The following is a 16218-nucleotide window of genomic DNA, read 5'->3' as shown; positions in this document are numbered from 1 at the left end:
ACCAAACTTTATAGACATTTTGTTATATAGTGTATGTAATATTATCTAAACTTTTAATTTAACAAAACAAAACATTAATATTTAGTAATACGTCAAACAAAAAAATTATTAAAATAATGATTCAAGATCTACTTAATAATTTCTTACTTGAACAATCTATTGTCAATTATTGTAATCCTTATATTAGTCAGTAAAACATATTTAATAAAAATTAAACACTAAGATTATCATAGTTAAAAATATCGTATTTCTTTTTTCACCTTACGCTCTCCGCACTTTTGTCTTTAACTTTCCAACTGAAAAAGAAAAAAAAAAGTGAAAAAGTTAGGTAAAAAAATGAAAGTAAAAAATAAAGAAAAATAAATAGAAAAAATGTAGTTTAATTGGTTCGATATAATAATTGGATTAAAATATTTAAATAAGTAATTCATAAATAATTTAAAAATTATATAAAAAATTATTACAAAATTGTAATAAACAAAAAAATCATATTTCAAAATAAAATATATTAAAATAAACTAATTTACAAATATTAACATTTAAATTAATTTATTTTATTTTATTTATTGTTTTAATATTTGAATTATTTATTTTACCATGATAACAAATATAAGAAATATTAAATTACTTATTTTATTTAAATTTTTTAGTTTAATTATTAATTTATATAATATATAAACAAATATTAAATTAATTTATTTTGTTTCATTTACTATCTTAATATTTTTATTTATCATAATACAACCGTATACTAATAATATAATTATTAAAAACTATAAATGTTTATAATTCATACAATTATTTAAATCATGTAAATATAAATATTAATATTAATATATCAATTGCATTTTTTTTGTATAATTAATGATATTTATAAATATGTTATTAATATTTACATTAATAATTAATGACATGAAAAAGCTTACTCGATTGTATATTTTATTTTTTCGTAAATCCGTTGGTTTCGTAGAAAGTGTTTTATTTTAAAATAAAAATCTATTTTTTATGTTTTTTATTTCATTTTCGTTTTTTCCTAACATATATCCATCCACAGTAATAGTATTTCAGCATATAAGAACAGATTCTAAGTCTTAACTTGAAAGGACCAAAAAGAGAAAATAGAGTGTGAAGTAGCAGTGTCAGTGGCACACATCTAAACCCTTGGCGTTGAAAGTGCTCCTTCTGTTTCTAACTCTCTAAGAGTGATAATGGAAAACCACCACCAAATGCAACAACACCGTCGTCAAATTGGATCCACCAGTCTCGATCTAGATCCTACAACCGTCAACGCCGTCAAAGAACTCGATTTTTTCTCCTCAACTTCACCGTCCAACAACACTCATACTCATAACTCAGATACTCGTCTTAACCTCCACCATCTCCGTTCAAACATTCCTAAAGAGAACGAATCACAGCCTCTTCTCACTCATCAGTTCGTAAATGTAATTTTCCATTTATGCTTGCACTTTAATTAGATTCTGAATCCCCAATATTCATTATTCTTTGTGTTGTGCAATATACAGACTACGCTGAATTTAATGTGTCCGAGTCAGAGTGACGAATTGTCAAGATCAGCAGCAGCAATTGATCAAAATCTTAAATCTCCGGTTTGCATCACCAGATCTTTATATATGCTCATCAAAATTAAATAGATGCCTGAAATTAAGTTTTGAGATTCAATTTTGTTTATCTCTCTTTGCTTCCAGCTGAATACGCTCCAAAACGAGTTTCTGAGACTACAAGAAGAGAATTACAGGTTGAGAACTATGTTGGACCAAATCACCAAAAACTACCACCATCTTCAAATTTTCATTGCTATGCAGAAGCAAAAGCCGTATCAGGTAACTAGGTTTTTATGTATAATTAACAATCATATATATATATGATTGTTACTAGATTATACGTTTTGTGCAGATATGGTAGATCTTATTTTTTACAAATAGAGGAAAGAACATTAAATGAATAGCATCAGTCTAAGATTTATGTATGGTTTGTACTCTCTTTATTAATTCACCCTTTTAAATTCTTTCATATTCTTTCCTACTGTCAGTGTTACCAATTCCAATGGAACATTGATCTAAAATAACTAAGAAAGGTCATCATGATTTCCATTCTTAAAGTCGTCGAAGCCATGTATATGGTTTCTTCGGGCTTTCCATGAACTCTAGGTCTTTAGTCAGAAGATAAGAGAAAGAAAAAGACTTAAATATATATGTCATCTATTCTCATGAACATGCCAGATTTTATTTTATTTAATCAAATAATTAAAAAATAAAAATATGTTACTTTTTTAGATGAAAAATCACTTAAAATAAATTAAAGAATTTAAAATAATATAACTTATTTACATTCAAACATATATGAAGTTAAAATCAAAAGCACTGAACTTATTGAGTGTATGGATCAGAAGGTGGAGAGAAATGAGATGATATCTGGTCATCATTTACTGGACCCACAATCATGCACCAGATTGGACGCTAAAGTTGTTGCATCAGTCTCCGATGATAAATCTAGTCAAGAGGTACTGATTTTTTTTTTCTTTAATTTTTCTAGAAAGTCATAGGTACATTATTAACTATATTAAAAAAATGTGCATCATTTGACTAAACGCAATGGTGGAAAGCAGGCTCATGCTGATCGTGTAGAAGATGTTATTGAACAAGCATCATCCAAGAGTCCCAAGTTTGAAGAATCTAAGCCCGGTGAGCCTCCTTTAAGAAGAACCAGAGTTTCCGTGCGTGCAAGATCAGAAGCTCCAGTGGTAATTAATAATTAAATTAAATATATGGTTGTCCTGATCTATATTATTATTGCATATATGATAGCTAATTAAATCTAAATACCCCCATAATGTGAGTGTTCAGATCTGCGATGGATGTCAATGGAGGAAATATGGGCAAAAAATATCCAAGGGTAATCCATGTCCTCGTGCCTACTATCGTTGCACCATGGCACTAGGATGCCCCGTTCGTAAACAGGTAAATAATTCTTCTCATTAATGTTTGGTTTTGAACATGATCGATGTTGTTACATATTATGTTGAGGCAACTACGTTGTACAGGTGCAAAGATGCACAGAGGACAAGAGTGTGTTGATAACAACTTACGAAGGAAATCATAACCACCCTCTTCCACCTTCAGCCACGGTGATGGCGAATTCTACCTCAGCAGCTGCAGCTATGTTGTTATCTTCTTCGGGTTCAACAACTAGTAACCAAGCACTAAACAACAGTGTTGGAGTATTCTCTTCCATGTACCTCTCAGCCTCTGCACCATTTCCCACCATCACCCTTGACATGACCAACAACCCTGTGCTAGGGCACCCTATCATCTTCCCTCCCAAAATGCAACATTCACTAGGGCAAAAACAACCTTTGACAGATATCGTGACCGCCGCTGTTGCTTCGAATCCAAATTTCACTGTCGCGTTAGCAGCAGCTATCTCGTCGATTATTGGAGCTCCTAGAAGCAATGATGGTGGAAATAATATCTACAGTAACAATGGTGGAAACGTTGTTGCTGTTGGGACATCTATGTTGCCTGGACCCACTTAATTCTTTTCACGTTCATGCATGCACTACTTATCGGGTCACCAGCAGCTTCTATACATGAATTGTAGCTTACATATCTATATGACAATGTATACATATTGTTATCTCTATGTATAAAATGTAAATATAGGAATATAGTTTTTTTTTGGGAGAAAAATTGTATGGGAAGGAAAAACTTAACATTCAACACTCAATATTTTTCTCTCGGAATATTGGCCTACAAAATGGAGTTGCTACCTAACATGTGGAAGATTTGGTTACATTGTTGAGGCATGAATATGTAAATTCAAGGAAAATGGGACTATAATGAGGAGTTCAGGGTGTTTAAAACTTTATGGAGTGAAATTAGGAACTTTTTGCTTATATATGATGTTTCTTATAAATCTTTCTTGATGTTTAATTTAAAATACTTTTACTATGTGCCTTATTATCTCTACATTGTAGATATGTGCATATAAAATTAAGTTTCATCTTCCATTATATAAATCTTTCTGCTTTTTATATCATTTTTAATGGACAATTTTATTCTTCAATAAATAAAAATAATATATTTTTTATTTAATAAAATAAGTAATTAAACAACCTTTTCCTAGAAGTAATTGTATAACTTCTTTAAAAACAATGAGAAGACATGTACTATGTTTTTGTTCTGACCGCAAGTCTGACAGCAATATAGAATTAACACAGTGTTGCCGAGGTATTGTCCATCTTAAAACATAGAGTTCTATCACAGTTTTTTCTTTAAAAGACATCTCGCAAAGTAAAATGAAGAAGAAATATTTAAATTGTATTTGACAATGACTCCTAAATAATGAGAGACTATTGAGTGTATCAGAACACCTTCGTATATAGGTATATAAATATCCCTTGCATATATTATTTTATATTATTCTCAATAAAATTATATATGTTTCTAAATTCTATTATATTAATATATTTTTAATACCATTTTTACAAAATTGTATATTTTAATATAAGAAAATGATAATTTGACAAAATGTTCTTTTGACAAATAACCATTTTTTATAAAAAAAATTAAAACTTTATTACTTTATTGCTTTATTTTTGTAACTTCCTTAAGAAATATTATTCTATTTAATAACTTTGTCAATTTTGTGAACAAAAAATTTGTGAGAAATTCATTTTCCTTTAATATAATATAGGTACGGATGCATATTTTTGCTAGCTAGCCTAGAATGACAAGGTTTCCGAAACTTACGCAAACCCGTTGCCCTACACCTTAATGAGAGCTAATACTTTAACATTCTTTTATTCTCTTACTTCCTCTTAATAATTTCATACATTAATCTATTATTTAATAAATTAATTTTGTTACAAAATAAAGCATAATAATATAGAGAAGAGAGAAGAATATACAATAGAAGGAAGAATAGAAAATAAGAGAATAGGAAAAAAATTCTGTGTCTTATTATTGATAGGAATAGTCATATAAATAGATACAATATGGTAACCCATAAAAAATACAAATCCAAATAATTAATACAAATATTTATATACAGAATAATGAATCATATGAGTAATTCTATTAAATCAATGGATCACTATTAATTCATAACAAATTTAAATTTATCATATTAATTTAACATTTTATTATTAAACATATGATTGTCAAATGGGAGAATTTATAAAAATCGGAGTTAGTCGTTAAATTGGTAATATAAGTGTGAGAAATAGAAAAGGTCTAATTTTGTGATATGATTCTTCGGAGTGCACAACAATAAGGTTAAGTACTTGTACAGAAATTGCAAAATTTACTCACTATTACCCATATGAATTGGGTAAACAATAGGAACATTTCCATTAATTTTTTTGTATATAACTAATTTAGACATTGCCAATTTAATCTGTAATAATAAAAATAATTTTAATTTATTTCTTTTGCAAAATGAAATTCATAAAAAATATTTGCACAAAAAACTCTTACATTTAATATTTTATTTAACAATATTTGATATACTTTTTCTCTTGCTAATTTATACAAATTAATTATATACTACATCTCCATCATATATTTATATATGAAAATTCAAGTTGAGGAACCCAATTCGAATAATTAGCAAACTATCCAATTTAAATATGAATAATAAAAATCGCGCATAAATTAAAATGTAAAAACCATAAAATAGAATTAATCCCTTCTAATTTAATAATAGTATAGCATGGATGATTGGTTTGTGTTTTACTCTGGAGGAAGAGAGGCCCAACAATTTTGGTGAATGAAGAGGGGAGCCGGCCCATAAATATAAGGCCTGAAATTTGATCCAACTCCTTGGGGTGGGGGGTGCAGCGCCTAGGATAAATGTGAGGGGTGAGGGTTAGTGGAAGAATAAATAAGGAGAGAGGTAACTAATCATTACCTAGTCAAAGTCAAAGGTTATTTTAGGGTATTTAAAAACATTTGGGGTGCAGGGAAGAAAACTTGGGAGGTGCATGAAGAAAGCCACCATTGGGAGAAGGCACAAAGAGGCACGTGTCCGTTGGATGAAAAAAAATGCATCAAATGGAGCCCGGTTGAGTTCAATTTTGAAAACAGAGACTTGACCGTTAAGGTGAGTTGAGTTGAGTTGAGTCAACTCGAGTTGAATCTTGCAACTCTAATACCTCACTCTCTCCCTTTCTCTCTCTCGTTCTACATTTCACTGCTACTCTGTACCATGAGACGCCATGGCTGGCAACGCCCTCTCCACTCCTTACAGGTCTTTTCTATTTCTACACATTCTCAATTTTCAGAATCAAATATCAAAATCTAAGCAGGGATCAGATCAGATTCATTGAGTTTCTGTTTCGTGAGTGCAGTTTGTGGGCGCGGCAGTGTACGCTTTTCTTGTTGTGTGTTTCTACACTTTCCTCGGACTTTTCCTCGGAAACCGAACCGCCGAGTTAACACTCACCCTCGCGTTTTCCGTCGTGGTACGTCGTTTTTTTTGTTTCATTCTCGACTCTGTTCGGTTTCTGTGACACTGTCACGTGTTTTTTCGCAGGCAACCTCCGTGATGTTTCTGTTCGTGAGGTGCACGGCGATTGACCCCACGGACAGGACCAGCTTCCGGAAGAAGAAGAAGAAGAAGAGAGAGACGTTAAATGCGACTCCGAAGCTCAATTACGGGTTCATTCTCGGGCAGATTGTGATAAGGTTTTTCAGGAGGGTGGAGAGGAAGTTGCTGAGGACGTTCATCAAGAGGAAGTACCTTGATCCCTTGAAGACAAGTCCTCAAATGGAGCCTCTCTTGCCATTCCCCCTTGTCATGAAGGACGATGATGATGCTATTGCCCCCGATCTCAAAGAGGATGACATCTCGTTTTGTGCACTTTGTGATTTTGAGGTACTTCAATTCATCTGGTTTGTTGGATAAACCTTTCAACAAGCATGTAGGGTAAAGAAAATAACAAATTTAAATTAAATAATGTGAAGTTAGTTTAATTAAACTTATAAGTTAATTAATTGCAATTGTGTTAGCAATATGAATCGGATTCTTAAATGATCCGAAAAAACACCTCACACGTTCATATATAGAAGTTAATTAACTAGATGCTACAATGTTTCTATAGTTTAGATTTTAAAAAATGCAGAAGCTAATTTAACTAATATAAGTCATGCCCACCAATATCTCCTGTAATTCCTTATACTTTATTGTTTTTTCTTCTATAATTACGTATGGAGAAGTGTATAAAACAAATCCTTATCTCCCAGTTAAATCCAATTCTCCTCTGAATCAGGTGAAAAAACACAGTAAGCACTGCAGGACTTGCAATCGTTGTGTTGAAGGGTTTGATCACCATTGCAGGGTAGGTATTATGTTCTGCGTTTCTAATTTATATATATTCTCTTTAGTTATTATGATGTAAATATATCTTCTTTCGCTTGTTTCCAGTGGCTGAATAACTGTGTTGGAAAAAGGAACTACACAACTTTCTTTCTTCTCATGATTTTCGTGCTGCTAATGGTGAGTCATCACAAGTTGCTTCAGTTTTAGTAACGAAAATAACTAGTGTTTGAGTTAGGTGACTTGAGTCATTTCCAACAACGTTTGTTATGTTTCAGCTCTTGATTGAAGGAGGTGTTGCGATTGCTATATTTATCAGATGTTTTGCTGATAAAAGGGGAATAGAAAAGGAGCTTCAGAGCAAACTCCATATAGAATTTCCAAGAGGAGTTCTTGCAACCATATGTGTAAGAGTTGTCTAGATCATTTTTTAACATTTCTGTATTTTGCTCCGTACTGCGTCCAAAATTTAACATCACTTCTGATTTGCTTCCAACTTCGTGGAATGCTGCTGCAGGTTTTGCTTCTCCTATTGACAGCTTATAGTTCAGCAGCATTGGGGCAGCTTTTCTTTTTTCACGTGGTTCTTATACGAAAGGTAGCTTTCTTTATTGTGTTTGAAACTGCCAACGATCATATATTATCATGCTTTGTTATTTAAAACAACTAAAAATGCTATTAAATCGGTTTGCCAAAGTATGTAGAAGAAAATACAGGTTTTGATAATCAGTTTGCGAAAGTGCTTTGTCATCAAGCTCTAGCTATATGTCCTTTTGGTTGTTGTTGAATACATTGTGTGTGTTATTAATGAAGGGAATGAGAACCTATGACTATATTCTAGCGATGAGAGAAGAGAATGAAGCCATGGAATTGGAATCATTGGATGATTCTGATTTCTCTTCAGAGGAGAGCTTCGATTTTGACTCACCTGAAAAGCCAACACTAATGTCCAAGTTTCTATGCAAAGGAAACCAGGTAAGAATGAGATAGATTGTTACATTTTATGACCTGATTGTGATTCAAAACCAACAGGGAGGTTTGTTTTGAACTTCAGGGCTCACCTAGGTTGTCTATCAGGATTGAACGAGAAACTGAACCTTCCCCGTTGATCAAGACAAAGAAGTTCCATGTGAGCATTAACCCATGGAAACTCGTAAAGTTGACCAGGGAGAAAGCCCTACTGGCAGCTGAGAAGGCCAGGGAAAGGCTTGTGAAAGAAAAGCCAACAGGGGAACAAAACTCGTTAAAACCTCTTCCATTGGAAACAAAAAGCGGGCCATTGATGAATTCGGACAAAACCGTAGACACCGAGGATATTTTCTCGACATCTTTTATAGCAAAAGGGAGAGTAACTGGATCGCCAGGAAGGTTCACAAGCCCGAGAAGGAGATTTTCTGCTGGCTCACCAACGGTGTTCTCTAGCAACTTGATAGCATCTCCACATCACAAATACAGAAGCAGTTTCGACTTGAAATTAACAGATGTGTCCAGGGAGCTTGAAACACATATTTCAAGGCAGGTTCTATGTTCAGTTATCGGAAAAGATGATAGCGAGGCATCCCCAAGAAGCATTGTATTTTAGAAGTTGAGATTCTCAGCCTTAGAGAAAGGGTTGTTGATATGTGCATTCTCCATATCCGTTTTCTATATATCATTGATTCCTTATATTTACACCCGTGATGGTTAATTTATGTAACATGGATTCCTGTTTAATATACATGACATGGGATAGTTTCTGCTAGTCGATGTACCTGTAAGTATGACTCATTTGTTTTTTTTTTTTAATTCTCATATAAATGCAATCATGTTTTTTTTTCTCAGCTATCCATAATTGCTGTTGTAATGTTATTTTTAAACAAATATTCATGTACACGTTTTTACTTCTTGTCCAAAACAAGATCTCAAGGTTATAATAGTTTTCCCCTTGATGGAAAGGTGAGGTTGTGGAAACCCTTATTTTAATATAGATGTGCTGGCGAACTCGAGGAGGCAAAATGTATACAAAATTTTCATTTTACTTTAAAAAAGAATAAGTAGCTAGGAAAGCAAGACATGAAATCATTCAAATTCAATTTCTGATAAATCACTCAATTATTTGTTACTGCACACAAGTTACAAGAAAAATCATCTCTCGGTGTCATTCTGCAGATCAGCAACACCATTCAACTTCTGTGAGGTGGTAAAATTTGCCCTGTTGAAGAAACTCACCAATCAAATTCCAGCTATAAGTGAAATTCGGTAGCTTGATGTTCTAAACCCAAGCACCCCAGTTTTGATTTCCCAAACTCGTTATGTGGTTTGGTAAATAGCAACAGTCGGAACAATGCTCAGGAGATATTCGCTGATTGAGAGGCTCACAGGCTTCCGGTGAAACCAGGGCAGAATATCCTTTAACGTAAGAGCAGTTCCATGGCAATTTTGAGGTGACATTAAGTGTGATGTTTGATAGGCAGATATTGACAAAGGTGTCACCTTTAATACCCTGTATAAGGCCGGCACGTTTCACTTTTTTTCCAATTACATCCTTGATAGTAATTCTTTCTATTACCGGTAGAGCATCTGGGTCATAATTGTCATCAGGATGTTCTCCATATAAACCAGTGAACCTAATAGCAATATCTACATTAGCCAAGATCACGTTAGAGACATAGACATTTCTAACATAACCCCCCCTGCCAGGAGAAGTTTTTATTCTAATTGCAGTATGCGAATCAAAAATGTAAATATCTTCTACATGAACTTCTGATACACCTCCAGACATCTCACTTCCGATAGCAATCCCCGCACTCGTTGTTTTCCCGATGAGCCTGCGGATGTTAATATTTCTACTGGGTCGACCAAATGAAATGCCATATCCGTCCCATCCACTTTTTATGGAAACCAGATCATCACCAGTGCTTATATAACAGTCTTCAATGCATACATTGTCTGAAGAATCTGGACACAGTTAAAAGGTATATATGAGAATATGATGAGGATGTTTTTAAGTTTCAATTAGAGGGCACGAAAGTTAGCCCGGACAAGAAATACAAAAACACTGTTATACGATATACGTAACTTTAACGGAGAAAACTCACCTGGATTAATGCCATCTGTATTTGGTGAACCACGAGGAGAAATGACTGTGACATTGTGAATTGTAACATGGCTGTTCATCCAGAAAAAAACAGTTTCAAATCTCCCCCTAATCATGAAAGCTTCACTATTGCATAACTTTAAAATGCTAATTTAAGTTCATGTCGTTCAGTGAACAAGTATGGAATGTAAAATAATCCTTCTTTAGGGAACAAACCTGCAATATACAGGGTGAATAGTCCAAAATGGTGAGTTCAAGAAAGTTACATTTGAAATGAGAACCCCGGTTGAATTCATCAACTCGACCAAGTGGGGACGTGTATAATCCAATGTTTTGTTCCGAAACTTGTTCCACCAGATACTCCCTTGACCATCTACAGTTCCATTGTTACCTTCATTGGGATACCAATGGCATCAATAAATAAAATACAAAAGGATTTTTTTTACACCCATAACAAGTGCATACACCTCGGGAAGGAAGAGATAGATGATGATTCATTGAATATAGTTATAGAAGATAATTCCTTTTTGAATATTATCAACCTGTTATGACAACATCAGTCAAATTACGCCCATAAATGAGGCTTCTATGCCTTCCACCCGGCAACTCCCTTCCACGTCCATATGATGGTAGAGGCTCCACTACTGGCCAGTCCTCGGAGTTCTGTAACAAGCATGATATTGCATTCATAAATTGTTTTCTGAAGCAAAAGATCAAATAGTAACAAAATTTGATTGTATATTAACACACATGTATATAGCTCAGGAAGTATCTATGTTAATAACTATAATAAAACACTTCCAAGTTGATTGATATGCATAAGAAAGAAACACAGCAGAGGAATGTTATGTCTAGGGTGAAAGTGACAGTGTGTTATTTCATAATTACATTGCAGACAAGCCAGCAAAGCTAGCACATTTGGCAGATATGCTAATCTTCCTTTTCCTTGGAATTCACCATATTATTTACATTAGATTACCGTTGATCCAAGAATTACTGCATCGTTGTCCAACCACAGTGTTAGGTGGCTGATGAGATCAAAGCTTCCAGTTAACCACCTGCCGGGGGGACAAAAAGCTTGGCTCCACCTTTGTCTGCAAATGAATTTAGGTAGAAGATGGCATTCTGAAATGCTTTTGTATTGAGAGTGACTCCATCGCCAACTGCCCCAAATTCTGTAATACTGACACTGTGAGGCCGGAATTCCTTCAAGTTCACCCCATTGCAGTAAGAGCTGCTCCACACTGTCCTTGGGCTACAACTGAACAATCCAAGAACCAGAAACACACCCACCAACTGCAAGAGAAACATGTTCCCATAAGATATAAGCATCCTCATTATGAAATCATGGGCGGTAGTCACATGCTTCTTCAGCTGCTACAACAGCAGTTCAAAATGTAACTTAGCAAGTACCGATATTATGAAATTAAAAAACTATATGAGACGGGTTGAAGAATTCCCAAAATGATGAGTTGAAAATCAACTCAGATCAGCCACATTTCGCCGAACAGTTAATAAACAAAAAGATATTTTCAAGTGCCAGTAAAGTAACAAGTAACACGGATCAAATTACAGTGAGGTAAACAACAAAGAATCCCATGAATGCTGGTGTTCTTGATCTGTGTAAAAAAAAAATAAAAATTGGTTTTAGATCTTACTACTGCACCCACTACTACTAAGCTTGTCAGTGGAAACCAAAGTAGCATTGTGTTGAATTGAAACCTCTCAAGGGGAAAGGTGAGGGTTAATAAAAAGCAATAACGAAACGCAAACACAGACTCACTCACAGTTGAAAGTCTCTTCATATGAGGGAGATCCAATTGACCCTTTTGACCAGAGGCAGAGGTTTTGAGCCACCCTCAAGGACCAATTTGAAATCCTCCAAGTGATGAAAAAGGAGCAGAGAGAGAGAGAGTGAAAGGGGCAAAGAAGAAGAGAAGCTTTGGTTGATTGATCAAATTGGTGAGAAAGAAAGGAGTGTCAAAGTGATGGTGATTGGATGGGCCATCTGAGAGTGAGAGAGGTAACTCAGCAACACCACCCAACCCAAGTAAAAATCATTGACAGGGACTGTTGATGCCCCTCAAAAATTAAGCAGTAGGACCCTCTTCTCAGTGTGTCCCTCTATCTTCTTCCAAACTCTTTCTTCTTCTTCTCTCTCTCCCTTCTCTCTCTACCATTGTGGAAGAAACCAATTAACCAACCCAGAAAGCCACCAACAGCAAGCAATGATTTTACAGACAGGAATCGCTCTGAAGAAATTACTCTAATCAGATGATCACGGTTTCTGGTTTTGGGCATTTCACCGATGACTCCATTGCTGAAGCAATGACGCAGACTGAGACAATGTCAGAGGTTTCCAATTGCATGAAGCATGACCACTTGCGATGGGTTTCTCGTTCGCGTGTTTCTCGGGGATAACCTACGATTTTGATCATAAACCAATTTCCAGTTCGTACGTAATATTTGATTAATCTATCTACCTTTTCAACCGATTCACTCCATCTCCTATTTTTTTTTTTTCTTTGTTTTATTTTTATTTGTAGAATGCAAATTGTAATTGATACCTGAACCAGGGAAGACATTAGCTATAGATGTGGAAGCAAGAAAGGAACGAGAGAATAGGGTGGATTAGCCAAAAATACCAAAACCAGTTTTCATTCAACATCTTTTCAAAATCGAAAAAGAAAAAGTGTTAGAATATTCTTTAAGGTCGTTGATGCATGATATGTTAGTTTTTCTTTCATGTCCTGTAATTAACATTTTTGGGAGTTCATTTTATCGGATATTTAATTTTCTATATAACTTGTTATATACACATATGTGTGATGAGAATTTTGTTATTTTCCACAACTATATTACACAATTTATCCTTCTTGACTTTAACTAGTTTATATTTTTCTTTTCTTTTCTTTTTTATAAAAAAGTGAAAATATTATATTTTTAACAAACTAAATTACATTAATTTTAATATGTAACTTTATTTATAATTAATACGTTCTATTTAAGTTCTTACGCCTGAAATTTCTAACTCCTTTTGGTCGATAGAAAAGTGAGTTATATCTTAAAATAATTGAAGAAGTGGTTATTGAGATAATCCAAGGAGAAACTGCTGCATGAATGAGTTTCTCCATAAACTTGGAGAAAAAAAAATACGATATGTGAAACATAAGTTATTTTATAAAAGTTATCTCCTATAATTTTCTAAGTTTTCATTTTTACTTTACATATAAACTCATTTAAATTAACGAAAAAAAAAGTTCATTTTGTTGTTATTAATTTGATTTCCTAAACATATATCATAAAATAAATGTAAATTTTAAATAACTTATTTATTATAATTTTTTAGTTTTCTTATTTGAATATATATATTTATGTGATCCCCATTCCAAGAAGATAATAATAAGCCATAATAAATGAATATGGTCCAAAGGCTGAAATGAATGATGAAAATTGAGGACCATCTTACCCTCTTCTCTTGGCTATCACAGTTTTCTACTTTTCTTCATTCATTCTCCAAAGTCAACACTAACTAATCCACCCATTTTTAGTACACAGTTACACACAACCAAATCAAATAATATACATAATAAAAAATTAAATGCTGCTACAGCATTACAAATGTGCTTTTCTTGTAACAGAATTTGTGTATTTTCATAAAAAATAATCTTGTTATATTTAAAAATAAAACTTTTGAAAAATGTAATTCATGATAGAAGTTTTATGAAATTTAATTTAATTTTTACAAGTGTCATTGTGTCACATTATTTTTAATTTCTTTTGTAATCTTTAGTCTAGTATAAAGATTACGACAATCTCGTTAATTTTTCATTTTAAAATTCAAGTTGAAAATCTTTAATTTTATTTTCTCTGTTTTATAATATTCTTTAAAATTTGAATATATTTTTCATTTTTAAACTATAACTAAGCTATAAACCATTTCCTGAATCCATTTTAATTCATTCTTCTATAATTCCTTTTATAAGATTCATGTTTTAATGTTATTATGATATTTAGTTGAATGTTTTCTCTTTCCCTCTTGTTTAGTAAATTTTAGTGTCATGCCCTTAATCCATTGATAATGGACATAATAAACATAGAGGAATTAATAACTCGGCTTTTGCAAGTGTTGTTTGAGTAAGTAGATAAAGAACAAACCAAGAGAACAAAAATACTAAATTATAATTATTTGTCCCACATGTTTATCCTTTTGCATGTTTCCACTTCAACACAACAAGGGATTTTTTTTTTATCAGAATTAACTAATAACTCAACTTTATCTCATTTCAATTCAAATCAATTTAGTCAACTTGTTAACTATTTCGTAAAGCATTTCGTTTATGATGAATAATATAAAATTTAAAATACTAAATTATAAAAATAAGAAATAAATTCCTATCTTAAAAATATATAGATTATTAAATAAAAATGATTGAAATGTGTATTTTATAAGATTTTTACATGGAAGTGAAAAGCTTTAAAAAAATTGTTAAAAATAACATGACACAATAAAGAAACTTACATGAATTAATTATAGAATTAATTGACTTCAACACATGAAAAACAAATACCAACTCTAAACTGCATTAACTCTGAGCGTCGGGTTGTGGAATTTGTCACATGCCAGTCTTTTGAAAATATCTGTAGTTACGCATTTACTTCTTTTATTTATTTTCTTTTACCGTCACATACTTTATAATTAAGTTAGTGATTAAATACGTTTTCGGTTTCAGAAAGTAAATTTTAGAATTAATTTTTTTTAAAATTTTATATTAATTTAATCATTTATTTTTATAAATATGTAAATTTAGTCTTTTTTATCAAATTTTGTTAAATTTATTTAACATTTTAAACGTATTTTGTGATAATATTTGAGTTAATTTGAAGCGAAAATATGTCAAATGGTGTAAATAATTCAAATATTATCGTGAGATGTGCTTAAAACGTTAAATGAATTTAACAAAATTTGGTTAAAAAAACTAAATTTACGTATTTTTTAAAATAAAAGACTAAATTGGTCAAAAAATTTAAAAAGAAACTAATTCTAAATTTCACTAAGGATAAACCATAAAACATAGTTAACCTTGCAACTTTAGATTTTCATCCTGTTATACTCAATAATATGATATTAACATTAGACTATTTCCTTTTAATAAATTACGATCTAGATTCTCCTTTTAATTTTTGGCCAACAGTTTTCGTTTTTTTCTTTTCTCTGTGATTTTAGCTTTCGCATTTTGGAAATTGTTAGTTTTGTATTGGAAATTTATTTTTATATTTACGCTATCTCAAATGAATATGTTACGTCAAGAATTCAATTAGTTTGACATAGGAAAAGAAATAAACGTTTGTAAAATTGAAGAACGAACCAAAATCCTAACTTATTGAAAGTATGAAACTAAAATCATATAAAATAAAAAAACCAAGCTTATAGAAAGAATAAAAAGGTTAAAAAGAAAGTAAATTTATAATATGATATATTGTATTCACTGTATAACTTTTTTAGTAGACTTGTTGGTACAACAGTTATTACAAGTTCGCCTGATAAAATATGTTTGATCCGATTCATTTATGTATACTTTATTTAAACTTAAGTAAGTATTTTAAACAAATAATTTTGAAATTATTATTTATTTAAAAATAAATATAGTTTGTTTATTAAAATATGTTAAAAACAACTTATTTTAAAATAAAAAAGTTAAAAGTTATAAATTTATTTATTTATTTTACTAAATAAACATTTTAAAAAAACAAACAAACAAACAAAAGCGACTTAATCTACACACTCCATATAACTCAAATTGTCT

The 16218-nt window shown here is 31.9% G+C and overlaps 2 protein-coding genes and 1 pseudogene across 3 annotated transcripts; 2 read left to right on the top strand and 1 right to left on the bottom strand.

The window, feature by feature from the left end:
* Positions 1 to 1096: 1096 nt before the first annotated feature.
* Positions 1097 to 3894, top strand: LOC114192179 (probable WRKY transcription factor 47). 2 transcript variants are annotated; one of them, XM_028081812.1, is made up of 7 exons: positions 1097 to 1442; positions 1524 to 1607; positions 1707 to 1841; positions 2411 to 2521; positions 2627 to 2761; positions 2865 to 2978; positions 3062 to 3894. In XM_028081812.1, the coding sequence occupies exons 1-7, from the start codon at positions 1209 to 1211 to the stop codon at positions 3551 to 3553; spliced, it is 1305 nt and encodes a 434-aa protein (XP_027937613.1). In that variant the 5' UTR covers positions 1097 to 1208; the 3' UTR covers positions 3554 to 3894. The 2 variants fall into 2 exon arrangements, with proteins under 2 accessions (XP_027937613.1, XP_027937612.1); XM_028081811.1 differs by having other exon boundaries at positions 2408 to 2521.
* Positions 3895 to 6113: 2219 nt separating this feature from the next.
* On the top strand, positions 6114 to 9161 carry LOC114190549 (protein S-acyltransferase 18). Its single transcript, XM_028079482.1, has 9 exons — positions 6114 to 6267; positions 6368 to 6481; positions 6553 to 6894; positions 7289 to 7357; positions 7444 to 7515; positions 7614 to 7742; positions 7853 to 7933; positions 8149 to 8310; positions 8390 to 9161. Exons 1-9 carry the CDS (start codon positions 6226 to 6228, stop codon positions 8915 to 8917), a joined length of 1539 nt encoding a protein of 512 aa, XP_027935283.1. The 5' UTR covers positions 6114 to 6225; the 3' UTR covers positions 8918 to 9161.
* Positions 9162 to 9373: 212 nt separating this feature from the next.
* LOC114189534 lies at positions 9374 to 13114 on the bottom strand (annotated as a pseudogene).
* Positions 13115 to 16218: the final 3104 nt, after the last annotated feature.

This window comes from Vigna unguiculata, chromosome 7, assembly GCF_004118075.2.
Source record: "Vigna unguiculata cultivar IT97K-499-35 chromosome 7, ASM411807v1, whole genome shotgun sequence".
NCBI lineage: Eukaryota > Viridiplantae > Streptophyta > Magnoliopsida > Fabales > Fabaceae > Vigna > Vigna unguiculata.
The sequence above is the reverse complement of the archived record's forward strand: the minus strand, read 5'-3'. Positions and strand labels throughout refer to the sequence as shown.

Bases quoted from the DNA above. Each gene is read 5' to 3' on its own strand.
- LOC114192179 (XM_028081811.1), top strand. From the start codon at position 1,209: ATGGAAAACCACCACCAAATGCAACAACACCGTCGTCAAATTGGATCC. The intron at 1,608-1,706 runs GTTTGCATCACC...CTTTGCTTCCAG, and splicing joins ATCAAAATCTTAAATCTCCG to CTGAATACGCTCCAAAACGA. The intron at 2,762-2,864 runs GTAATTAATAAT...GTGAGTGTTCAG, and splicing joins CAAGATCAGAAGCTCCAGTG to ATCTGCGATGGATGTCAATG.
- LOC114190549 (XM_028079482.1), top strand. From the start codon at position 6,226: ATGAGACGCCATGGCTGGCAACGCCCTCTCCACTCCTTACAG. The intron at 7,516-7,613 runs GTGAGTCATCAC...GTTATGTTTCAG, and splicing joins TGATTTTCGTGCTGCTAATG to CTCTTGATTGAAGGAGGTGT. The intron at 7,934-8,148 runs GTAGCTTTCTTT...TTATTAATGAAG, and splicing joins ACGTGGTTCTTATACGAAAG to GGAATGAGAACCTATGACTA.